The 27,494-nt window shown below is 42.3% G+C and overlaps 1 protein-coding gene across 1 annotated transcript in view; it reads left to right on the forward strand.

The window, feature by feature from the left end:
* Positions 1–24,126, forward strand: part of smarcd1 (SWI/SNF related, matrix associated, actin dependent regulator of chromatin, subfamily d, member 1) — a 49,153-nt gene extending 25,027 nt beyond the window's left edge. Inside the window, exons 7-13 of the mRNA XM_060820949.1 lie at positions 843–944; positions 5,662–5,823; positions 10,841–10,938; positions 12,185–12,320; positions 15,026–15,148; positions 19,745–19,846; positions 21,163–24,126. Coding sequence (XP_060676932.1) covers positions 843–944; positions 5,662–5,823; positions 10,841–10,938; positions 12,185–12,320; positions 15,026–15,148; positions 19,745–19,846; positions 21,163–21,216 — 777 coding nt within the window. The 3' untranslated portion in view covers positions 21,217–24,126. The remainder of the gene's footprint in view (positions 1–842; positions 945–5,661; positions 5,824–10,840; positions 10,939–12,184; positions 12,321–15,025; positions 15,149–19,744; positions 19,847–21,162) is intronic.
* Positions 24,127–27,494: the final 3,368 nt, after the last annotated feature.

Here is a 27,494-nt window from a genome sequence, read left to right on the forward strand (position 1 = left end):
GACATCTTACTTCCTCCTTCGTGCTGAAATTTGAAGTGTTTTCTGTCTGCAGTAAAATAGCAACTTCCTAGAGGTCACATCAGTTTGAATCTCTTCTTTCCTCATGTGTCCCTATAACAGATGTCATGGCAAGGGCTTGTGTGGGTCCTGTAACTTGTTCCTTTCCCCGCGCGAGATGCTGCATGAGGCCTGTTGGATGCCAGTACAGGCTTTCTGGTTGGCTGGTGTACCAAGAATTGTCTTCCTCTCTGGGTTAGCAGTGGGACTAAATATTGCTCAGGGAGTGAAAGGTCCCTGAGTCATGAGAGGGGGAACTAATTGCACAAACACTGCAAGCAGACTGGTAGTGGAGCATATTCTTAGTTAGACAGGATATTATGTCGCGAGTTTTGAGAAGGTTTGGAGCTGAGGTTGAGGTTTTGGATGTGGGTTTGCTCGCTGAGCTGGAAGGTTCATTTCCAGACGTTTCATCACCATACACAGTAACATCTTCAGTGGGCCTCAGGCGAAGCACTGCTGATAATTCCTGCTTTCTGTTTATATGTTTGGGTTTCTTTGGGTTGGTCATTTCCTGTGGTGAAGTCACTTCCTGTTCTTTTTCTCAGGGGGTGGTAGATGGGGTCTAACTCGATGTGTTTGTTGATAGAGTTCCTGTTGGAATGCCGTGCTTCTAGGAATTCTCGTGCGTGTCTTTGTGTAGGATATTATGTAGTGACAGTGCCCTGAATAGCAGCACGATGCATGCCTGGTAGAGCTCTGAAGAATACTGTTGATACAGTGGCTGAAGGAATGTGTCTGTTAGTTATACAAAGTGGTAACTGTTTTTCCCTAACTCCATTCAGTGGCACAGAACAGCCACAACCCAAGAGACTGATGGCTTCCAGGTGAAAAGACCAGGAGATGTGAATGTGCGCTGCACTGTGTTACTGATGCTAGATTACCAGGTAAGCAAATTCATTTTGAGATTGAGATGAATTAAAAAGCATTTGTTAGTTCTAGACCGTAATAAGTTTACAAGTAAACTATAAAACTTGTAAATCTTTTCTGAACCCTTTCAAGGATGTTGCCAGGGTTGGAGGGTTTGTGCTATAGAGAGAGGTTGAATAGGCTGGGACTGTTTTCCCTGGAGCGTCCGAGGCTGACGGGTGACCTTACAGAGGTTTATAAATCATGAGAGGCATGGATAGGGTAACCAGACAAGGTCTTTGCCCTGGGGTGGGGGAGTCCAGAACTAGAGGACATAGGTTTAGGGTGGAGAGGGGAAGGATATAAAAGACACCCAAGGGGCACCTTTTTCACACAGAGGGTGGTACGTGTATGGAAGGAGCTACCCGGGGAAGTAGTGGAGGCTGGTACAATTACAGCATTTAAAAGGCATCTGAATGGGTGTATGAATAGGAAGGGTTTAGAGGGATATGGGCCAAGTGCTGGGAAATGGGACTTGATTAGGTTAGGATATCTAGTCAGCATGGATGAGTTCAACTGAAAGGTCTGTTTCAGTGCTGTACATTCTATAATGGAATTACATAGCTCGAGCTAGTAAAGCATACAAAATATTTTAACAAAATTATCATTTGAGCTACCCAATGGCTCTGTTGGTTAAAAACATTGAGAAGCTGATGCATGTGGAGTATAAAATAGCTTGGTTTGAGCCCTGGTCTGTACTGGGTTTTGTGGATTTTGGCTGAGGTGGCAGGAGGGTTGCCCGTCTCCCATGCAAGAGAAACAGTAGCCAGAGCTGCAGCCCTCTGCGTAGCTCTTCTGTGACGCTTCCTGAGATTGCTGTAGATATCAAGGGAAAGCAGGATTCTTCCTCTCCCTAATGGAGTTTGCAGTCAAATAATTGTGAACAAATGGCCAATCAGTTTTAGCAAAAACAAGCACCTTCATACAAAAAGCTCCAATTAGTTGATTGTGGTGGGAGTTGTCAGGGAGCAGCAGACTAACTTGTAATCTTGCCCCTTCTAAACATTCAACCACCCTAAATCCCTGGATACTTTGAGGTGTCTATCATTGGACTGAGTCAAGAGTGGGGTGCTGGAAAAGCACAGCAGGTCAGGCAGCATCCGAGGAGCAGGAGAGTCGACCATTTCAGGCAAGAGCATGATTTCCGATTAAGGGCTCTTGCCCGAAACACCGCTTCTCCTGCTCCTTGGATGCTGCCTGACCTGTGCTTTTCCAGCACCGCGCTCGCAACTCTGATCTCCAGCATCTGCAGTCCTCACTTTCTCCTATCATTGGACTGAGTTGACAACCAACACTTTTTTTTTCAAATGTGGGCACAATTCACAATTCTGTTCTCTTGTTCATTATCACTGCTCCTTTCTCTCAGCCAATCATTTAAAGTTGAGAAAGCTAAATAAAGCTGAAAATGTGTTGCTGGAAAAGCGCAGCAGATCAGGCAGCATCCAAGGAGCAGGCGAATCGACGTTTCTCCTAAAGCTAAATAAAGGACAGGAATCCATCAAGCCCTCTTGCAGAGAGAAACACGCAGGTTAATCAGCAAATGGCACATAAATTCTGCTTGCAGACTTTCTGCATCCTTCCCTTTGCTGATCGGAGCAGCTTGCAGTAAGCAGTCAAGAGGAATGGAATTAATCCTACATTAATTCTGCCCCTTGTTAAAGTGAGTGACTGGGCTTAAATTCTGGCATCAAAAACAAAATACTGCAGATGCTGGGTATCTGTTAAAACAAAAACAGCAAATGCTGGATCATAAGACCTGGGGGCAGATTTGAGCTGTTCAACCCTTCGCGTCTGCTTCACCATTCAATCATGGCTGATACATTTCTCAACCCCTTTCTCCTGCCTTCTCCCCATAACCCTTAATCCCCTTAGCAGTCAAGAGCCTATCTATCTCTGTCTTAAATACACTCAATGGCTTGGCCTCCACATCCCACTGTGGCAACACGTGCCACACATTCACTCTCCTCTGCCTGGAGAAATTCCTCCTCATCCCAGTTCTAAAGGGTCGTCCCTTCACTGTGCGAGGCTGTGCCCTCGGGTCCGAGTCTCGTGGAAGCATCATCTCCATATCCACTCTAACCAGACCTCTCTGTATTCTAAAAGTTTCTGTGAGATCCCACCCCTCACTCCATTGAGTACAGACCCAGAATCCTCAACTGCTCCTCACGTGACAAGCTCTTCATCCTCAAGATCATTCTCGTACACCAATCCTGGAGCTCCTCCAAGGCCAGTGCATCCATCCTTACATATAGGGCCCAAAACTGCTCACAGTATTCCAAATGCAATCTGACTGGAGCCTTGTACAGCCTCAGCAGTGCATCTCTGCTCTTGTATTCTAGCCCTCCTGAAATGAACGCTGACATTGCATTTGCCTTCCTAACTGCCAACTGAACCTGCATGCTAACTTTAAGGGAATCCTGAGCTCGGACTTCCTAGTCCTTTTGTGCTTCAGGTTTCCATAGCCTTTAAAAAAATAGTTTGTCTCTTTCTTTTCTTACTAAAGTGCATATTCTCTCTCTTTCCCACATTGTATTCCACCTGCTACTTCTCTGTCCATTTGCCTACCATGCCCAAGTCCTTCTGCAACCTACATACTTCCTCAACACTACCTGTTCCTGAACCTATCTCTGAGTCATCGGCAAACCTAGCAACAATGCCCTCAGTTCCATCGTCCAGGCCGACGTAAGACGTGAATAGTTGTACCACCACAGACCCTTGTGGAATTCCGCTAGTCACCAGCTGCCATCCTGAAAAAGGCCCCTATATCCCTACCCTCTGCCAGTCAGCCAATCTTCTGTTCATGCCAGCATCTTTAACACCATGGGCTCTTAGCTTAGTTAGCGGCTTCCTATGCAGCAGCTTATCAAAAGTCTTCTGGAAATCCAAAAAGATCACATCCACTGGCTCTCCTTGCCTTGCTTGCTCACTCACTTCTCAAAGAATTCTAACAGATTTGTCAATTTTACCATGCGTTTCCAAGTACTCTTCATCCTTAATAATGGACTCTAAAATCTTGCCAACTCAGTCTAACTGGCCTGTAGTTTGAAACTTTTCACTATTTTATGTTAAATACACGTAACAATAAATGATTCAAATTCAGTTTCCTGTCTTCTGTCATCTTGTCTTCTTAACCTGGGATGTTATATGAGCCATTTTCCAGACCTCAGGTACTCTTCCTGACTCCAGTGATTCCTGAAGAATCGTCACCAATACCTCTACGATCTCTTTAGCTATCTCCTTCAGAACTCTGGAGTATAGGTGATCTGGTCCTGGTGATTTATCTGCCTTTTGACCTTTCAGCTTCACCTTAGTGATGGCCACTGCACTCACCTTTGCACCTATCTTGAAGTTGTGGTATGTTGCTGATGACTTCCACTGTGAAAACAGATGCAAAGTCCCTATTCAGTTCCTCTGCAGTTTCTTTGTTCCCCATTGCTGCTACTTCACCTCATTTTCCAGCAATGTCCAGTCTTGCTTCTCTCACATTTTAGATATGTAGAAGAATTCTTGCAATCTTTTCTATTACTAGCGAGCTCACTCTTGTATTTCATCTTCTGCCCCATTCCCCCCTTATTGCTGTTCTAGTTATCCTCTAGTTTTTAAATGCTTCTCAATCCTCTGGCTTCTCACTATTCTTCACCACATTGTGTGCTTGTTCTTCTGTTTTTGTGCTCTCCCTGATTTCTCTTGTCAGCCATGGTTGCTGCCTCCTCTCCTTAGTATGCTTCTACTTCCTTGGGATCGATTTGTGCTGGGTCTCCCACATTACCTTCAGAAACTCCTGCCATTTCTGCTCCACCAACCTCCCCGCTAGGCTCTCCTTCCAATCAACTCTGGCCAGCTCCTCCCTCACGTCTTGATGGTTACCTTTACTCAGTTGTCATGATTTGGAGATGCCGGTGTTGGACTGGGGTGTACAAAGTTAAAAATCACACAACACCAGGTTATAGTCCAACAGGTTTAATTGGAAGCACACTAGCTTTCGGAGCGATGCCTGGTGTTGTGGGATTTGTAACTTTACTCAGTTGTGATACTGTTACATCCATGTTTGTTTGCTTTTGAATTTTCAACTTGGGTGATGTAAAAGCTAGTTCTGCAGAGCTCTGTGCAGCCTCAGGATGGCGACAAACATCCTCCTGCACGCAGACACAAACGTTTGCGATTTTTGTGAAGGTTTGTAGCTCAGGTTGTAAGTTTGCTCACTAAGCTGGAAGTTTTGTTCGCCATGTTAGGTAGCATAGTCAGTGAACCTCAGTTGAAGCACTGGTGTACTGTCCCGCTTTCTATTTGTGTGTCTTGGCCTGTTGTGGTGGGTAATATCACTTGCGGTTCATTTTTCTGAGGGGTTGGTAAATGGGGTCCAAATCGATGTGATGTTTGATGGAGTTCCAGTTTGAAAGCTATCAACAAGCACATCAGTTTGGACCCCAGTTGCCAACTGCTCAGAAAACGAACCAGAAGTGATCTTACCCACCACAACAGGCCAAGACACTCCAATAGAAAGTGGGACGGTACACCAGTGCTTCAGTGGAGGCTCATTGATGATGTTACCTAGCATGGTGTTGAAACATCTGAGAGCAAACGTTTAACAGCCTGAGACACAAAAGTGCCATCGGCTAGATCAAGTACCTGGTGAATGTTTAGTTAGTGGCCTTGCTGGGTCTGTGTACTAATACGTTTGTATTTTCCTTGCAGCCACCCCAGTTTAAATTGGATCCGCGACTGGCACGCCTGCTGGGCATCCACACTCAGACCCGGCCTGTCATCATCCAGGCTCTCTGGCAGTACATTAAAACACACAAACTGCAGGATTCCCATGAGCGGGAGTTCATCAACTGTGACAAATACCTCCAGCAGGTAAATATCATTGTGCTTTGTATCTATACGTTAATGCAATTGGAAAAACCAGGTAGGATATGTGCTTTTTAACCCACACAATCTCCACTTTAGCTTTATTTGCTATTGCAGACATGTCTAGAGTTTTTATCTCTTTGTGGGCTGCTTGGTGTGTGCCATTATCATAGAATCCCTACAGTATGGAAACAGGCCCATCGGCCCAACAAGTCCACACCAACCCTTCGAAGATTAAGCCACCCAGACCCATTCCCCTACCTTATTATTCTATATTTACCCCTGACTAATGAACCTAACCCACACATCCCTGAACACTATGGGGCAATCCCTGGACCCTAACCCGCACATCTTTGGATTGTGGGAAGAAACCCACACAGACACTGGGAGAATGTTCAACTTCCACACAGACAGTCAGTCAAGGCTGGAATCGAACCTGGCTCCCTCATGCTGTGAGGCAGCAATGCTAACCATTGAGCCACCGTGCTGCCCCTATATATTCCTATGTATCTTCGTACTTTGAGCAGTAGGCGTTGGGTTCATCCCCCAATTGTGCAAAGCTCCAGTTTCACAAGTATGAAGCAAGATAAACTAGCAAATCTAAAATATAGACACAAATGAAGCTTTACTGTAGGCTTTTCGCAGGTTGGATTGTTCAACGTTGGGGGTTCTCTTAATCCACTGGCTACAACTTGGACATGCCTGCAGTTATGCATTGTTTTTTGAAAAAATGGGGTAAAAATATAACTTTTAGTTATCCCATTGCAAAGGCCAAACGTGACTCTGTTTAACTCCCATGTCTCGCGTGACTTTACATCGATCAAAATTGAGTTTTATCTCCATGCTCAGGTTCGTGCAGACATCAAGCTTAAGGTGGGAAGGAAGGGGGTCATTTAAAAGTGGCTTGTTTTCACCAGCTGGATTTGAATTATTTCCTTCAGAATTGCTGTTGAGCATTCATTGGGATGTAAGATTCTATTCTTCTCATGCACAACTGTACTGAAATTCAGGTGATTTTTGAAGGAGAAGATGCACAGATTGGATGTTACAGTAGATTAACACACTATGCTTCGACCAGGTTATCTGCTGAATGAAATGCTGCCATTTAAAATTGATTTTCTACGCTGCAACATCCGGATGATTGTAACCTCTAATCATTACAGCTTGCTGATATTTATCTCTGCCACTTGAAAGTGGATGGGGTAATATTTTTGCCCTTGTTTATTACTCTGTTATCTTTAAACAATGTACCTCAAAAGCTAATGAGTGACTTTTTAATGAAACGCGGTACACAGGTAAAGATTGACCCAAACAATTAGTTTTTGGCAAGGATCCTGGGATTTGTTTTTTAAGAAAGTATCCGTTAAAGTTAAGAGATGGGACAAATTGACATTTTTTTAAGAATGAAGTGAGTAATTTGATTCAGAATATTGACAATTTCTTTTTTGAGTGTTATGGATGGTAACAGTTGCTGTGGTGAAATTTTTCACATCTGCCAAAGTGTGGATCTGGGTTTTCAGAGCAGCTTGTTGCACGTGCATTGTCCTACAGCCACCTCTTCAGTGGTTTATTTACTGAAGTTGTCTAGATCTAAAATGGCGACAGTTTCAGTACCTATAATGCTACTTTAAGGAAGAGATCTATTCTCCAATGAGTATACCAATCTCTCATTGTAATGTGAGGTTGAGTCTCTTCAAATCAAAGACAAATCCCCTTGAAGGTACTCAACCGCAGGTAATTCCAAATATGACCATTACTTTCAGATGTATCGAGAGAAGTTGCTTATTTGGAATAAAATACCTGGGCGCTCCAATTTATAAACCATTTTCTTGCTTATATAACTGATATGTATATTTGTTGTCATTTGTTTGCGTTAATATCAGAAAGCCACAAGAATCAATGTGCAGAATAACCAGGGTCGGTGATAACGGCAGCAGTTTGAATTTCCGCAGTGCCTTACCTGAGTGAAACCTCCCTCGGTGCTTCGCGGCAATGTTGTAGAGCAAAAACTGATGTTCAGACTGATGACCGAAAGCTTGGTGGCTTTCAAAAACCTCTTCAAAGAGGAAACTGAGCTGGCAAAGTTGAGATATGAATTCTGAAGCTCCGGGCGGAAACAGCTGAAGGCACAGCCACAAATCGTGGAGCGTTTAAAATGGGAGAAGCTCCTGAGGCTGAAACGAGAGGAGCTTGGATATTTCAGATGAATGTAGGGCTGCAGATTAGAAGTTGCATTCTCATTTGGAGAGCTGGTGTGGGCACAAATGTGCTCTACTATCCTGTAGCAATTCTGAGATTCCACAATGCCCATATTACAGTCTGACATATGAACTGAAAAACAAATTCTCCACAGATTTTTCAAAAACCTGGACTATTACATTTCAAGTGGTTCTGTATTTTAATACGGTACTTTCTAAGGTCTTTCCATGTTGAACATATCAGTGCCCAAATCAGTTTAAGACACGTCCATTAGATTGACTGTGTAGCCATGTTGTCAGTAGTACTTTAGTGACGTGTCATAATGGCTATAGACGTCGAGACTATGTCCACCTAGATTTTGTAAAGGGCTAAGTGGCTGACTTACTAATTTTTGAGATTCGACCAGCGCAAGATTTTTGTTAATGGAACAGTGGGACCAACAGGAATCATGAATTAAGAGTCTGTCAAAACATTGTTGCATATAGTTGAAACATTTTCCCCTAATGTCTTAGTATGAATATGGGAAAACAATCAGGCAGTAATACTTAATTCTAAAGGCAAGCAACTTTGTGTGCTCTCGACACCTAAACTCTGGCTAAGATAGTAATCTACCCGGATTATAAGCACCAAGTTTCTGACAGTGTGCCAACATATCACTCCAATCAGTCTGCTGGGAGGATGGCCAGTCCTTCCAGCAATGATGTGAAATTTCCATGGCTATGATGTTTGCAATGCGAAGGTGTTAGATTCTTTTCACTGAGGTTTCACACACAAGATGCAATTCACACACACTTTCTGCAAACAGGCAAAGTTGATTAAAGCCTGTCCAAGCTAGGTGACCCCCTTTGACCCTCTTCGCAGGCTTGCAAAGTCGAGTCAAAGAGGTCCCCCCAAACAAAGGAAACCCATCCCCTTTATACAGGGTAGTTGGTAATGCTTACAGGTACTCTAGCCACTCCCCACTTCTTAGCAGAAGCAGTTATGCAGAGGATGCAACCAACAGCCCCTCCCACGCTTTGGGTCCGCTATGTGGGTGACACCTTTGTCATCACGAAACGCAACAAATTAGAAGAAACTCATAAACAGCATTCTTAATGGTATAAAAGTTCACCAAAGAGGGAGAGAACGACAACAGACTCCCCTTCTGAGATACCATAGTAGAATGAAAAGCCGACAGAGAGCTGCAGACCCGCATCTGCAAGAAAGTGATACACACTGACCAGATACTCAACTACAGGAGCAATCATTCCAACACCCAGAAACTCAGCTGCATCAGGACATTATTTAAATGAGCCTCAACACACTGCAACACCCAGGAACTATGAAATGACAACGAAAAACACCTATGCAACTTATTCAAGAACAACGAGTACCCGATAAGCACAGTCCACTGATTCTTACACAACAAACCTAAAGAAGACGACACAACGCGCCCAGAGACTCTAGCCACCCTGCCGTACGTTAAAGACATGTCAGAGATGGTGACCGGACTACTCCAGCCCCTAGGCATCATGGTAGCCCACAAACCTACCAACACACCGAAACAGCTCCAGAGGAATCTAAAGGACCCTGTACGAACCAACAGCAGAATGAATGTCATGTACAAAATACCCTGCAAGGACTGCAACAAACATTACATCGGACGGAGTCTGGCAGGAAACTAGTCACCAGGATACATGACCACAAACTAGCCTCCAAAAGATATGACTCACTATCACTAGTATCTCTACATACAGACAAAGAGGGACACCAGTTTGACTGGGATAATACCTCTACCCTGGATAGGCTAAACAAAGACATGCACGGGAATTCCTAAAGACCTGGCATTCAAACTGGAACTCCATCAATAAATACATCAATTTGGACTCCATTTGCCAACCCCTCAGAAAAAAGAACTGGAAGTGATGTCACCCACCACAACAGACCAAGACACACACACACAGAAAGCAGGACAGTGCTTCACGGAGGCTCACTGATGTTACCTAACATGGTGACGAAACACCTGAGAACAAGCTTAACCTCAACCTCAACCTGAGCTACAAATCTTCTCAAAAATCGCCTATCTTTTCCTTTTATGAACCATAAGATTAAAATGAATACTTAGTTTTTTTTTAAATTAATGAAAGTATCTCCAATTTGTATATAATAAATTTGTTTTTGGAATGCTGAGGCTGTTGTGTGGGCTAGTGTAAAGACTTGAAGTAAGTGTGTTTTTGATGCTTCATAGCCTTTGAGGTAGGGCTCCAACTGTGTCTGTTTTAGATGTGGACATGTAAAAGGTGCCCAGATTTCTGACTGCATCTGGGTTCCTACATCAGTGTTAGGCTCTGTCAACTAATGTTCTGTTAGGAATTATAGTTTTTTTTTAAAAGAAGGACCTTGCTTTTTAAAGCGTACTCACTTGTATAAAATGCGAGAGTTGATTCACACTCAACAAGCACCCATACACAGCAACGTAATAAAGACTAGATAATCATCTTGTAGATTTAGGAACAAATATTGGCTAGAACGCTGGGGATCATTCTCTTCCTCTTTGAAATAGTTCCCCGGGGTCTTCTAGCAGACAAAGGACTGCCTCGGTTTGACATGCCTGAAAGATGACACTTCGGACCATGCAGCATCCCCTCAGAACTGCACTGGAGTGCCAGCCTTGCTTTTTGTTTTATGCTTAAGCCCTGAAGTGGAACTTAAACTGGGAACCTTGTGATTCAGAGATGAATGCGTTACCAACTGAGCCTGGCAGCCGATGGTATATGTGGGTCTTATTTTTAAATGACAGCTGGACCCTGATTTTATTGAATATGCTTTCTCTCTCTTTTTGTAGATCTTTGAATGCCAGCGAATGAAGTTCTCAGAAATCCCTCAGAGACTACATGCTCTGCTGATGCCACCTGAGCCCATCATCATCAACCATATTATCAGGTAAAGCGTTTGAATTTGGTCCATTCATTACAAAGTTTCTGAATAATAAGTTCTGACAATTCTTGACACATTCCTCAAAGCACACTCTATGCTGAATAAATGTGAGGTGATGCACTTGGGCAGGATAAATAAGGTAGGGGAATATATGATGAACAGTCAGACCCGAGGAAGCACTGAGGATCAGGGGGACCTTGGTGTGCATCAAGACCGGTTCCTTAAAGTATTAGGACAGGTGGATAAAATTGTTAAGAAGGCTGATGGTATACTTGCCCTTATTAGTCAAAGCATAGAGTTTAAGAGCAGGGAGGCTATGCTGGAACTGTATAAAACATTGATTAGGCCACGGCTAAGTTCTGAAGTGTGCAGTTCTGGAACCCACATTATAGGATGGATGTGATGGTGTTGGAGAGGGTGCAGATGAGATTTATCAAGATGTTGCCTAGGCTGCAGCATTTCAGTTATGAAGAGAGTTTGGACAGACTGGGGTTGTTTTCCTGAAAGCAGTGGAGGTTAAGAGGACATAGATTGAGCTGTATAAAATGATGAGGGGCATAGATAGGGTAGGCAGGAAAAAACGGTTTCCCGTGATGGAGGGATCAATGACCAAGGGCATCGATTTAAAGCAACAGGCGAAAGGGGTAGAGGGAGTTTTGAGGAAAACCCTTTTTATCTAGAGGGTGATGGGAATGTGGAACTCACTGCCTTTAACGGTTGTAGAGGCAGAACTCCTCAAGGCATTTAAGTATTTACAGATACACTTGCAATGCCAAAGCATACAAGACTATGGACCAAGTGCTGGCAAATATGATGATAATGATTGGGTGGTTGTTTTGGCTTGGCATGGGCACAATGGGCCAAAAGGCCTTTTTCTATACTGTAGATCTCTATGACTCTACTAATTTATTTGAGCGTTATTCCTTTGGGTTTTCATTTCACTGAACAGGTTGACTTGCAGTGTATTTTAACTGGTTCAAGGCTTTACAAGTTGTTAACCTTGGACTGTTTTAGCTTTCTCTGAAGCAGTCAGACAGTGAGGTATTGACATTGTTGGAAGCACAAGTTCAAAAGCAGGCACCTTTTTGCAGATATGTAGTCTATAACTGCATAACACATTGTCAGCATTGTGACCTGCTTGTAGATATCTGTATTCGAGCCAAGCTAATGCATTGGCGAGCTAATATCACTGCAGCTTTAATGCATGCCATTGTATTCTACAATATCATACCAATTCCTGTTAATATTTCAGTGTGGACCCAAATGATCAGAAGAAGACTGCATGTTATGACATTGATGTTGAAGTGGACGACACACTAAAGACTCAGATGAATTCATTTCTCCTTTCTACTGCTAGCCAGCAGGAAATTGCTGCTCTCGATAATAAGGTTAGCTTGGAACATTCTAACTTCTGTAGTTCAGGTCTTTGACTTGACACTAGTTTAAATTTGGTGTTGATGCCTGACCAGAAGCAAGAGTGAAGACTCTTTACTGCGTCTCCCTCTGGTCAGATAACCTTTTATTGCAGTCTTAAATGATCAAAGGACCACAGATTGTAACTAGTCAGACAATGCAAAGATTCAAAGGAATTTTTATTCTCAGGTTGGTGTGCAGAATAGATTTTACTGTCAATGCACTTTTTTAAAAAGCTGTTCAGTGATTTCTTTTTTCTCCGGTTTAGGGTGCCTTAGTCCATTGCTCAAATAGTTGACAAATTTAGCAGCATTATAAAGTCAGTGGAAATTGAGGGCAAACTTTCCCCTGATTGGAGTCATTCCCAGCACACAGGAAGATGGTTGTGATTGTCAGAGGCCAATCATCATGGGCGGCACAGTAGCACAGTGGTTAGCACTGCTGCCTCATAGCGCCAGGGACCCGGGTTCAATTCCCCCCTCGGGCAACTGTCTGTGTGGAATTTGCACACTCTCCCCGTGTCTGCATGGGTTTCCTCCGGGTGCTCCGGTTTCCTCCCACAGTCCAAAGATGTGCAAGTTAGGTGAGTTGGTCATGCTAAATTGCCCATAGCGTTAGGTGCAGAGGGAAATGGGTCTGGGTGGGTTGCGCTTCGGAGGTCGGTGTGGACTTGTTGGGCCGAAGGGCCTGTTTCCACACTGTAGGTGATCTAATCTAATCTAATCTCAGCCCCAGGACTTTGCTGCAGAACTTCCTTCAGGTCGATATTTTCTCATCAGTCTGTTCAGAAATGTGAATATGTGCCTCTGGGGCAGGTGAGACTTGAACCTGAGGCTCCTTGCTCAAGCATGGGGAGAATCTCTTCAGGTAATGGCCTAGACACTCATCTTCAACTGCTTCATCAATGGCTTTGCCTCCATCATAAGGTCAGAAGCAAGGATGTCTGCTGGTGGTAGTATGATCAGACAAAGTCAACATGGTTTTATGGAAGTGAGAATATGTCAGTTTTTTGAGAATGAAACTAGTAGGGTAGACACGGGGAAACCAGCAAATGTAGTTTACTTGTATTCCCAAAAGGCATTCAACAAGGTGCCACACAAAAGGTAAGGCATGAACTCATGGAGTTGGATTGATATATCAGCATGGAGAAGGATTGGTTAGCAGGCAGAAAGCAATGAGGAGGGACAAACAGGTCACTTACATGTTGGCAGACTGTTAATTGCCGAGTGCTGCAAGGATTGGTGCTGGGACCTCAGATATTACTAATCTGTGTTAATAGCTTAGAAACATTTACTGTTTTCTCATGGAAGTTTGCTAGCAACGTCAACTGTGAGGAAAATGTAGTCTGCAAAGAGCTAGACAGGTCGAGCGAATGAGCAGGATGATGACAGATGGAGTATAATGTAGGAAAGTGAGAGTTTTCTCGCTTTGGTTGTGAGAGTAATGAGATATTATTTTCTAAAAGGTGTGAAGCTCATAAATCTTGATGTTCAGAGGGACTAAGGTGTAAGAAATGCACAAAGTTAGCATTCAGGAAAAGCAAGCAATGAGGAAGGTAAATGGCAATGGGGATTGTAGTACAAGAATAAAGAAGTCTTGCTAAAATTTTACATGGCTTTGGTGAGACCTAATTCGATTATATGCACAGTTTTGGTCTCAATTATTAATGTTTCAACTGAGGTGCAATAGAGATGGAGGTCATTGGATGGTTATTTGAGTGCATGTAAAGTCTCAAACAGATTTTTAGAGGTTGTGGATATTTTCATTGTTGAAACTATTCAAGGCCATGATGAACAGATTTTTGGTATCCAGATTGAGGGGTATGGGATAGAACATTGCAGCGCAGTCCAGGCCCTTTGGCCCTCGATGTTGCGCCAACCTGTGAAAATAATTTGAAGCTCATCTATTCTACACTAATCTGTTATCATCCAAGGCAGGAAAGTGGAAATGTTTGCATTGAATACTGAGGCAACCACAAGGGCCATCTCGTCTGTTCCTCTTTCTTTGCACTCTTTTATGCTTGAACAGCGTTCACTACTGTTTACTACAGCTCAGTTCCTGAAATGGTGTATGCCTATACGCAGCATGATATGGACAGAATTCAGGCTGAGAAATGGCAAGTCATCTTCATGTCACACAAGTGCTAGACAATAACCATCACCAACAAAAGAGAATCTAGCTGTCTCCTTTTGATGTTCATTGGCATTACTTTTACTGAATCCACAGCCATCAATAACTTGGTGTTTGCTAGTGACCAGAAGCTAAACTGGATTGGCCATATAAATGACGAGAAGAGCATGTCAGAGGTTGAGAATTCTGCAGTGAGTAACTCACCACCTGACTCCCCAAAGCCTGTCTACAACCTACAAGGCAGGAGTGTGATGGAATACTCCCCACTTGCCTGGTGGTGCAGCTCCGACAACACTCTAGAAGCTTGACACCATTTCAGACAAAGCAGCCCCCCGCTTGATTGGCACCACATCCACCACTTTCAACATTCACTCTCTTCATCGTTGATGTACAGTAGCAGCAGTGTCCCACTGACCCTGCAGCAGCTTGCCAAAGCTCCTGTGACATCATCTTCCAAGCCTGCAGCCTCTACCACCAAGAATGACCATTAGCCAGCTACAATCTCCTTTCTGAGTTTGAGGTGTGTAACCCTGCTGCTTTGCTTTCACAGATCCATGAAACAATAGAGACCATTAACCAGCTCAAGACACAGAGGGAGTTCATGTTGAGTTTTGCCAGAGATCCACAGGGCTTCATCAATGACTGGTTGCAGTCCCAGTGCCGTGACCTGAAGGTATGTATTTCACCATCTGAAATCATGTGTAGCTTCTATTTGACTTTCCATTCTTTTGACAATGCAACACTATGCACTGTACTTGTGAGCAAAACTAGTTAGTGAAACTGTTACGTCAGACATGGGAATTTATTGGAATAATGTTTATTTCACAAGTCTCTCACTTCCGAGTTATAAGAAACATTATTCAATAGTCCTTAATTTGTTATCACAAGAATGTATTGAGTAGAAGGTAATTTTATATCTGATTATTTAACCAAAATACTGTACTTCCAGTCTGAACTGCCTGTGGTGAATTGTTGAATAACAGGGTTGAGGTTTTTATTTTCCATTATTATAAACAGACGTTGTTGTTTATTGACAAAGTATGCAGGAAACGTAGATTAGTGTGCACAGTATTGAAGTGCAGCGAGAGAGAGAGAGAGTAAGCCTAATGTAGAACCACTTCCATAGCCGCATGTGAGGTATTGATGATTAAGTTTGCTCCTGTGACAGTCATACTGGTTACTTTTTTCTCTTTGGCGTATCACTTTATAGATCACTATAATAGCTGGGTTAGTGTGTATTCCTTTTTTGCATAATGTCTGGGGTGAATTATATTTCATTGAAGAATCTGGTGTTCGAGTGCCTTTCTGGATAAAAGGACCGAGATTGCTGTTTGTAGGTTCAACCCTGTATGAGTTTCTGATCTCCCTGTCCAGTCTGCCATCGTAAACTGGTTTATGCCTTTTTCTTGGTCATTTTTGTAGCAAACAACCTGCCTTTCTGCTGAGTCATGCTGGTATTATCTGCATTGTTGTATTTGGGGCTGAGTAATCTTTCAGAAAACAAGACTTCAACCACATTGTTGAGTAGCTCACAAGCTGAGTTGATAATTGACCTACCAGAATGACATTGCTGTCTTATTTTGAATTGCTGTACTTTGCATTAATTCTCCTGATTGAGCTTTTTATTAAAATAAGCACTGGCTTTATTTTAAACCCAAAAAGCCACATTCTTGCTAAGTGTTGTATCTCGTGTTTATGACTGCCAAAATAAGAGCCTAGGACAGAAAAATGTCATTCAGTCTGCCAAGCCTCTCCTTTCTCTGAGCCATTCCCAAACTACGCTGTCTTGTACACCCTATTCCATTTTACCATAGTGAACTTAACAATTGTCAATATCAGCAGGCAGCAGTTAGTGCATTCAAAGTACATTGTTGGTGCTGATAGTTAAACAGAAATGTTAATCTGACCTGTGTCTGTAAGCACTTCCTGTAAAACTTGCCATTTTAATTCTATGTCCACATTTGTGCTCGAGACCCCCAAATGGACATATTTTGTTCTCATTTCACCTCTTTATTCCAAGACCTGCAATGCTCCCACTGGCACGTGGATGTAATTATACTGCAGTATGTTTATGTGGGTGATTTCCATTACAGATGTGAATGTAGGAGACTCAGTTCAGACACGTTGTGTGATTTGAAAGTAGGGATGCAATTCCAGCTGCACAGATCCTATAGACAAGAAAGGCTTTGCGAATAGATTGTCCATCAGTAGCACTGGGAAGATGAGCAAGAGCATTCTTGTGTTCTGGCTGATATTAATCCCTCAGTCAACAGGGCTTTAAGAAAAATCATTTGGTCATTACCTCGTGGCTGTTTTTGCTACTTGCAATGCGCAAATTGGCTGCTGCATTTGGCTTCTCATTGTAACCAGGACTGCACCTCAAAAGTAGCTAATTGGGCTGCAAGCACTTGGGGACATGGTGAGGTCAGGAAAGGCGCTAAATAATGCACACTTTCATTCATTTTTTACAGCGAGTTTGACAGCTAATAAATACGAAAGCACGGATTTTCATAGATATCGCAGCAAGAGGTTTGACTGTAAATTTGGTGAATGTGATGTATAGTTAGGGTACGCAAATGACAGCCCTAGATCCCAATCCAGTCATTGCCTGTGGAATGCAGGTTCCAGTAGACTGTGAGCAGCAAGGTTAGCTTTTCCATCATTGTCTACATTAGAGTGCAGTGCCTCGGATGGCAACAACCACTTGTTTCGATGGTTCCGAGTTTTGCATTAGATTTATGACCGTGAGATGATCAAAAGTCTGAAAAGGCTTAATTGTATAGAAATTTTACCTCATGAGGAGATCATTTTATTCCACTGTCTGCACAAGCTCTATATTGGAACTATTCACTGTCATTGCCCTGCTCTGCCTGCAGCATTTACTACTATTCCTCTGTCTATATCCCATTTTCAGTAATGTGATCAACATGGCTTTAACAGCTCCCAGTTGTAATAGCATATTCCACATTCTGATATTCCTGCACGTGAAAAGGGATCATTTTAACCCTCTTTATACCTGTACTTGTTCTGAACTTATGCCATAATTTAATCAGTGAGTACCTCTTCAAATATTTCTAACATTTTGAGCACATCTATTTGCTCCTCCCATGGCTGCCTCTTTTCAGTGAACATCGTGGAGATTTTCAAGTCTCTCAATAATTATTTCTGTGCATCCTCATAAATCTGAGTTGCACCATTTGCAAGGTTCTCATGTCCTTTCCATGAATTTGCCCACAGAACTCGAACTTTAGCCTAAGCAGCAGATTCATTCCCACCTTGCCTTTAAGTTGCCATGTAAATGAACTCTTAAGATTCCATTAGTGCTTTTGATTTTAAACTTGAACCAATCTGCACCCATAGTCAAATTCCACTGAACTAGTTCGGGTGTATTTCCATTCTCCCCTCTTCCATACACAGCCCTGCCACCATTCTCTTTGTCTCCCCACGCCCCACCACCACACTTTTTTTATAAAAAGTTCTCCTACTGATATTAACCTGCATTTTGTACACAACTACCCTGTTCCCTGTGCCTTTTTTTAAACATCCTTTCCATTAATTATCAAACCCTGTTCTGCTTACTCTGCCCGTGCCCAAATGTTTCATTCTTGTCTGAAGAGAAGTCCTAACATGAATCCCTGCTGTTAATACAAGTTTTTCTTTTGGGGTTTAAAAATTTACAAATGGATTCTGCTCCGATAGAAATGGAAACTTTTCCCTCTGTTTGAACTCAACTGCGCAAAGCAAAAGTAAAACCTGGCCCTTGGCCCAGTTGTCGTGGCCAGGATTGGTCTTGTTTTGTTGGGTATGAGAGGTGCACATCATTCATTAGCTTCTGTTGCCTATTATCAAGCTGGGGCGTTTTGAATACTAGCTGGGTATCAGTCAGCCAGTTGACTTTCTGTTTCAGACCATGAAGAATTGCTCCTGATTGCCCACATTCATAGAGGTCTTCTTTCTTTATCTTTTCTCTTGCTCTTTCTCTTTTTTTTCCCCTCTCTCATGGTAGAACAATGCCTTGGATGCTCCAAACGTGAGCCGTTTATGCTTCAAGCCAAGTTCATGGCAAGAACAGCAACTGCGTAATAATGTTTTCCAGTTCTGCCAGACCAGAATGTCCATACAGGCCAGCGACATCAGAAGTGTGTTCATGACCTGTGTGAAAGACTGAGGTCCCAGCCTCCCTGGAATTGAAATGCAGTGACATGGGGCATTTTGTCATGCTCAAGGTGCGGTCGTGACCTCCAGAGGTCTGTTCATATTTGCTGCTGCCAGTTTCACCCAGGATGAAACCACTTCTTTAGGCATTCTGTTGCAGAACGTCAGGAGATCCTTCCTAATAGTACAAAGTAATTGTGACAGTAGTTTGCACTGCCAGTGTATAACCAGCAGTAAAATGGGCGCTGGCATTTGCCAAGCTGTGAGCAGGCTGAGGGTCTTGAATTCTGGAAGCTGTGCAATTTAAATGACAATCTAGACATTTCTAGGCTGATACATGGAAGCAAACTGCTGTATTGTTTTGGTCTGCCATGATTTGGTCTCCCCCTACATTCGTAATGCTTTAGTAAGTCACTCTGATATAAAAACACTGACTATTAATAGGCCAAGCTCCTGTCCATGAATACATTAATTTTGAAGAGCATTGATCTAATTGCCAGTACAGCATTCAGGAAAAGAACAGCAAAAGCAAGCACTTTGCTTTTATGGATTTTTTTATAAATAAATAAAACTTGTGGAATATGAAGTCTCAAATCTTCCAATGTTGCAATAATGATCTTCCTTTATGGCACAAAACTATTGTGATCAAATTGAATAGTGCGGCAAGCTGGAAGGACTGATTGGCTGCTCCAGTTTCTTTGTTCCTATGTACGCAGATATAAGACACTTAATCATTACCTTAGCAAAAAGCTCACTTGTATTTATCCTCGCAATGCCCCATGCTTTCTGCATTACTGCCCAAAACAAATTTGAGCATTTGTTCCACTTCTTACAGCCACTTTACGTTGCAATGTTTGCACTTTGTCCGACAGCATGAAGTGGCAGAAAGGTGGTGTTCAGCTGCATTGCTCATCCTGTGTTTCTGTGATGCGCTAATGAAATGCAAAGTGCAATTGCCAAAAGCCCATCTGTCCCCTGATGTTTCGCTAGCGAGTGAACTTGGCCTACCCCCCCCCCCGGTAACTTGCATAGAATCTTGGGAACCTTCGACACCATTTATTTTTAAATTGCATCTGTCCATTCCAGTCACGTGTTTGATATTTTGTATTTGTAGTCTATGACTGATGTGGTAGGAAACCCAGAGGAGGAGCGCAGAGCAGAGTTCTACTTCCAGCCCTGGGCTCAAGAAGCTGTGTGCAGATACTTCTATTCTAAGGTAAGAATGTGTTCAGAATTGACCATCATTGGGTGAAAGTTTTGTTTTAATTACTTTGTAATTGGGACTTTGGCACTGTTCAGTTGGCATAATCTGTATTATTCCTTAAACCTGGTGTCAGTGGGATGTATCTCTCTCATACCTGAAATCCCCATGCGTGATTGAGGAAGAGGAAGATTGACACTACCTCAGGCTGAGAGCACAAACTTGTCCACAAAATGGCAACTGTGCTCAGAGACCTGAAACAAGATTGCTTTGGGAAACGAGTACACTTGTGATATGACATTGTTGTTTTTTTTATACAAGTTAAACCACATTGTTGTGAAAGGGGCAAATCTGTTGGAGGCAGCTTACTCATAAGGATGCATTTGTCAGGCCTTCGACAAACAAGTGTTGAATGGTTTCCCTTTCTCTGTCATTGTGTTGGCTTCTTAAATGACCTCCAGTACATTGTTATAAAATAGTTCAATTCTTCAGTAAACATCTACTTTGCCATACCAAAGTGAAGGGCAAAGGGTGGACAATTTGAATTTCAAAATATGGGCTGGATTTTTAACCCACTGTGCAGCAGGGACATTTGCTGCTCACCTTGAACTTGGTCTCGCTGAGAGCTCAAATGATCTTCAATGTGAAGTTCACTTCTGTCACCGTGTGGGGATGCTGGAGATTCCCAGCATAAAACTTCAGTGATCTTGGTCAGGCTGACCAAGCAGCCACTGACATCAAAGGAGGTCGCAGACGCACAAACAGGAATCAATTATGTCATCAATCTCTAATTTATACAATTGACCCAATAACTTATTTCCATTTGTGGAAAAGAGTTCCAAACCTCTGCTCCATTTTGTGTGCAGGAGTATTTTTTTAATCTCACTCCTGAAAGGTCTGACTCTAACGTTTAGGTTGTGATGCCCATCTTCCCCAAACTGGTCAACTTTCTGCCTGTTGGCCGAAGGACAGTATGTTGATTGGGGGTCAGTGATAATGCCCAATTATCTTTGTGGAGGACTCTGACTCCCTGCCTGACCGCAGCAGAGAGGAACCTGCCCTTTGGAGCTACTCAATCATGCTAGTGTCTCGCATGTTTTCACTTTCCAGTTCAGTCCAGCTATGCTCGTTGGGGTCTTCTATATGTGATTTGAAGTGCTCTTTTTAATCACCAGGTAGGTCCAGGAAAGCATAGTGACAGCGACAGCATGCCATTGCGTGCTGTTTCCGCTGGATCAGGTATTCTGAAAATGGACCCTTTGCTTTTGTGTTGTACGTTTTGCAGTAAAGATGGATGAGCAACTTTCTTTCTCCTTTCTTGTTTGTTTTAGGTGCAGCAGAGAAGACAGGAGCTTGAACAAGCTCTTGGCATCCGTAATACATAAGCGACCTGTGTGGCTTCATCCCATGAGTGGCAGCAGGTTGACATGAGATGTCTGGGTTCAAGGTTGAACACCGTTTTATGAGTGCACAAAGATTTCCGTTACAGTATACAAACTGTAAAACTACATGCATCACTTGCACAAAATAAATCACCGCATAGCCCTTGTACTCCTGAAGTGTTCTTTGCTACCTTTTAGTCCAACTGACACGTTCCCTTTATAAAACAGCATAGGATTAGAAAATAAAGTTAGCTTCTATTGGCATTTGGGGAAGTATAAGTCACACGTGGTGACCTCAGTAACTATGTAAAATGGTATATAAATGACTTAGTAGAACTACTAATAGAGACACGTTAGCAAGCTAGATCCAACAGATTTGATGTTACACTTGCTTACTTTGTTACATTATTTTTAAAGTGGCTTTGTGTTGAAAGTGGCAAGTATTTTGACCACAAACTGTGATTCCAGCTACCTTCTTCAACATATGCTTCCTTCTGGCAATCCTTAATATCAGTGAGCCAGTGGTGTATTTGCAGCAGTATTGGTATCTGCATGAAAGTGGATCAGCGCTTCTTCACCCTTTCATGTCAGGGCTAAATAATGCCACTTGCCAACTGTTGGGGGCCATGCTAGGTTGCAGCATTTAAAAAGAAAACCCAAAAATCACTAGCCTGCAAGTTACATCGAGTTATTAATCCTTCTATTTCCAATGCATTCTTCCTCTGTCTTGTTTGTTTTGAAGGGTGATTCTAATTTAGACTGAAAGGTTTCTTATCCTCTGGTTTGAAACTCATCTTGCTAGTTTTGAACAAATGAAAAGTTACGCGTTGAAAGTGAGTTTTACACCCAAATTAATGAATGACATTTTTTTAAAAAAATCACTCCAGTGCTGCTTTATATACTGGTCGAATGTATTTTGTGTTATTCTTTATTCCTCCTGACTCCTATCAGAAGTTGCAAGGCCAGAAATGAAGGGATAATTTTCTCTGGCTTTAGATGAGAAAAATATGTAGAGTTCCAATTTAAAGGTGGTCAGCTGGCTATTGTTGCTTTATCTGATGCATTGATAAAGTTATAGTATGTTTCCTTGTTGATGTATCATTCAGTTATTTAGTTTCAAGATGGTGTGTGCTGGACCCTAAACATCACCCTTGTATTTTGCATTAGTCTTAACAGATCTCCGTACAATGCGACTGATTGGTCATAGTGATACCTGGCAAGCTGGTGAAATTGGGGGCTTTTCAAAACACAATTCAGTCTTGATCAGGGCACGAAATGGTCAGTTAACTTCTTACCTTACTTTGTAACCTCTTACCTCTGTAAACATGTATGTAAATCCATGTAGCAGTGATTGAAACCCAGTCCATAGTTGTATAAACTGCAACAGTTGGACTAAGTCTTGGAAGAGCGCAGCTTCTTAGGAGTCAATATTTTGTAGTGATTTTAAAAAGTTAATTAGTTTCAAAAAGTGAAGGGGTGACAAACTGACACACAACCATTCTTGGTCTTTGCAGCAGCATTGTAGCAGCTTATGCTGATTCATGTGTGATCCCTCTTTCATGTGAACCACATGTATTAGTCAAATTTAACCTTGTGACAGTGAGATAAGGCTGTTCACCTGAGCCCATCATAACTTGATTCTACCATTCAGCTTGGAAAGAGTTGATACCATTCTCTGAAATTAGATAAACCAGGTTTCGCCAACTCCCTATTGTGAAGAAATGAATTGCAAGGATTTTAATACGCATCCTGATCTAGTTTAAATGAATGGGTGTGTGCGCTTTAGCCTTTAGTTTTCAGCAATTACTCATGCACTATCCACCTTTGAGGGCACTCTAATGCTCTTTGCAATCATGTAGCCTATTGACACTCATGATCAAGCTCTCTGTGAGTGAGTTTCCGCAGGGTGAATGCTGCCAGGAGGTAGCTGGAAAAAAAGGTAGTTCTAAATGTAAAATTAGAGATTTGTTCAAATAATCTGGTAGGATTACGGTAGAGTCGTTCCACCTGACCATGACATTCGACAAGAACTACTGTCACACCAGTGTTTTATTTATGCTCCACCATAAAGTGAAAATCATTCCCCTCTAAAGAGTCTTTTTGTTTAAAAATCTTCCAAATTTGGTGTACCCAATGGTATGATACTTAAACCATGCCTGAACAATTAAGTCCCAAGTTCACGTGGTACTCAACTTGTCAAAATAATTAGCCTGAGTTCCCACTCCAAATCACTACCTGGTCATTTCTGCTGGAAAGTGCTGATGTGGATATCCAGCACAGCCTGAATCCATTTTATTGCAGTTCTCCATCATAGAATGCTGGAGTAGTATTCAATGCCTTGACTTTCTTGTGAACAGTTGCTATCCGTACGGTTGGGGGGAAAACTGCCATTTCCCACTGAACCATAGCTTCCGGAGATGAACCAGTTGAAGGGGGCAGATCTTCTAAAATTTCTTTGGGTCAAATATGAAAGTAATGGCAAATGGCTTTCTCTGTCAGTCACTGACCAGCTGGGTATTACATCAGTTACATTTCCAATGAAGATTGACACTGCTGTTAAATACATAAGCTGAAGCCACGTGAACAGGCCAGTATATAGAAGTCTGTTTGGAGTAAGCCTTTATCTATGTTGCCAGGTGATCTAGAGGTCTATATTCCAGCAAGCCACCTCTCTCAAATGTAGGAAAAATCTATATGAAGGTAATTGGGTTTCAAACTGTTCCTTGCCTGCTCTTTCCAAGTGTGGTACGAATGTGGTTAGGATGGGCGTAGTCACTAACAAGCTGTATTTAGACAGTTAAACCTCTGCAGTTATTGCTGCAATAATCTGTATTTTTACTGAGTAGTATTTTGAGGGACCAGACTTTTGTACTGTATGCTTGTATGTGTCACTCAGTTTTAATAAAACCTTCAATACGGAATGTTGCTGTCTTATTTACTGCAGTGTACACCTGCATTTAAGGTTGAAGGAAGGAGGAGTGCCTGGGTGCACGAAGCATCGGGAGGCAAGTCCTGCAGCATCTTGATGCATATTTGCAAATTTGTTAAGTGAATCATGGTTAAATTTGAGATTTCTTTTACTCATATAAATCAAAACAGGCTGACCTACAATTTCTGTGGCATACAGTAAGTGATCAATTTGAGTAAGGAGTGAACGGGTTTTATGACATTGGAACTAACTAATGTCACTAAATTATTCCAGAAAAGTTTGGAGTCCAGCTTTACTGTGCTGCATTTCTGAATGTGTTCACCAGTTTGTGTACACATGATATTCCTTGCTTAATGAGAACTGAACTGATTTTATTTTGGTTTTGGATGGGGATGCACAGAGGCTACACACTTGTTAATCAAGTCGGCATTTAGATTTTAGTTACTCGCTGTAAAAACAATGTGGTGTGTTTGGACTCGGCAATTAATGGTAGAATCACACCATAGAATGAGCCATTTGGGTGATGCTAGTAAAGATTGGACATTAAAACCTGTGTGAGAATATTGCATTTGTGTTGAACCCCATGTCAGTGCACAAGTTTCCAGCTAGGGAGCCCATTTTCTCTGCGTCCTGTTAAGGCCAATGTTTGTCCCTAAGTATCTATCCTGCATTGATCAGCCAACTCAGCAGAGACTGGAGCACTTGTTGAGATCAATCACTCATTTCTCCTAACCTCATGCATTGCTGGCTGTGGATAGAGTTTATCATTGAGCAGGATGCAACCGATCGCAAAGCTCCAATTTGCTGGCGCAAAACACATTCTACAGCTTCAATTAGCCGTGGCCAAGTGGTAGCAACCTCACGTGAGTCTGAATGTTGTGGGCTCAATTCGCACTTTTGAGATTTGAACATGCATTCTAGGCTGATGCTTCCAGTGCAGTACTGAGGGATTACTACATCATCAAAGGCGGCATCTTTCAGATGAGAAATCAAACTGTAGCCCTGTCTGTCTTCACATGGGGTACATGATCCCAAGGTAATATTTGAAGGAAGACTAGGTGTCTCTCTGCTGTCCTGTCCTGTACTGAAAACTGACGATCTGGTCTTAATCAAGATTTGTGGGACCTTGCTGTGCACAAATTGCGTCCACGTTTCCTACATCACTGAACACTACTTCACTGGGCTGTCACAAAATTATGAAAGGCAGTTTTTTTTTCCATTGGCCGGAGACCAATGCCTCACTTGAGAATATCTTTAAAAGGTGAACCTTTTTCTTTCCTCTCTCTCTCTCTCTCTCTCACACACACATGCTGATTTTGCGGCCGAGCTGTTACAAACACTACAGCCCTACTCAGTCTCATCACCCTGACTGCAGCAATTTCTTCAGCAGGTAGATATGCCTAGGTGAAAATGGCACCAAATCAAAAGCCATGTAGTAGAACCACAGATCGCTCCCAACTGCCGCATTGAGTGGTTTTCTGAAACCTTTAATTGAGCACAAGTCATGGCTGTGGGGCACACCAGATTGTTTCAATTCAGAAAAGCAAATTGTGACTGTCAAATTTAATAAAGCGTGGAATTTTTTTTTTGGAAAGGAACCAGTAAATGTGGCTGAGGGAAACAAGCAAAAATGTGAAATTTCAAACTGTCAGGAGTTCTGATCACTCGTCCGCTCCTAATATTTTCGAAATTTCACACTTATACTTGAAAAATGCTTCTTAGATTACAACTGTGCTGAGACACTTTGGCAGTTGGAAAGATTGCTGTATCTACACAAGTTATTACCTTTTTTCCCCCAGAGCCAGTGTTTCAGACCAGTTTTACAGTAATTAAATAGTAAAAGAAGCAACACAGTGTAAGAAACAAAACTTATGGAGCTAGTAATTTGAGTCTGGAATGTACTGTCTGAAAATGTGGTGAAGACAGGCTTAATTGAGGCATCCAAAAGGGCATTGTTTCTTCTTAAATAGTCAGCCACTGTACAGGGTTATGGGGAAGAGTGGGAGAAAGGCACTCGGTCACGAAACAATTTATCCAGTACAGACCCAATGGACTGAATGGTCTCCTCTTGCACCAGAACAATTTTGTGATTCTGTGAATGAATAGTAGGAGATGATTAAAAGGTTGCAATCCAAATAAGAGATCTGATGAACAGTAAAGATGATATCTGAACCTTATTAATTTATAACCCACTTCGAGTTGCTTCTGTTTCATCTCGCAAGGCAAGGAAGCTTTATTCAGTTTTTAGTTGATTGCTGTAGGCTTGAGTTGATTGGAAAATTCAGCCAAATTCAAATCATCAAATGCATCAGCTTTCCTCACTTTTCAATCTAGCTTGGGGGTTCAAATTGTCCATCAAAGACTTGAACACAGAATTTAGGTTAAAGTGGGTACTGCAAATGCTGGAGATTAGAGTAGTGCTGGAAAAGCACAACAGGTCAGGGAGCATCTGAGGAGCAGGGAAATTAATGTTTTGGGCAAAAGCCATTCGGGAGATTCCTGATAAGGGGCTTTTGCCCGAAACATCTATTTTCCTGCTCGTCGGATGCTGCCTGACCTGCTGTGCTTTTCCAGCACTACTTTAATCTTGATAGAATTTTGGTTACCATTCACCTCCAGTACTCAGGGAGCACTCAACAGCTGGAATGCTGTCTGTCCTGAAGGACATAAAGTGTCCCATTACAGTATTTCAAAGTAGAACAGTGTCTTGTAAACTGTTTATCTCTCAACCTACACCATAAAAAGCATTATCTGATCATTGGCACAGAACAAGTCTTGCTGTGTGTATTTCACTGTCACATTGTCTACAATGGAGAATTATAGCAAGAAATGATCTTTGATTGGAAGATTTGGGTAGGTATGTGAATGAGGGGTTTGGAAGGATATGTACCAGGAACAGGCAGGTGGAACTACATTAGTTTGGGATTATGTTTGGCATGGATTGGTTGGATTGTGGAATTCATATGGGTGGGGGTTTAGAAAAGGATATAGTCTATAGGCCCTTTATATACTGACATTAACTATGTGATAGGTTAGAGAATAAGTCAGGAGATAAAGATGAGATTGAAAAGCAGTATGTTAATCATGGGAGACTAGCAATGCTAAGGTATATGAGGCTATGGGTCAAGTTTTGGCTAACAGGATTAGAAAGTTAGGTGCTTGTTTTTGACTGGTGCAGACTGGATGGGCTGAAGGCCTATTTTGTATGCGGGAGACATTTATGTCTCCATATTGCCATTCCTTCTCTGTGGCTGGGTCAAAATCCTGGAGCTCCCTCCCTCGCAGCACTGTGGGTGTATTTACACCGCATGGACTGCAGTGGTTCAAGAATGCAGCTCCGTGCCACCTTCTC

This window comes from Hemiscyllium ocellatum, chromosome X (genome assembly GCF_020745735.1).
Source record: "Hemiscyllium ocellatum isolate sHemOce1 chromosome X, sHemOce1.pat.X.cur, whole genome shotgun sequence".
NCBI classification, from domain to species: Eukaryota; Metazoa; Chordata; class Chondrichthyes; order Orectolobiformes; family Hemiscylliidae; genus Hemiscyllium; species Hemiscyllium ocellatum.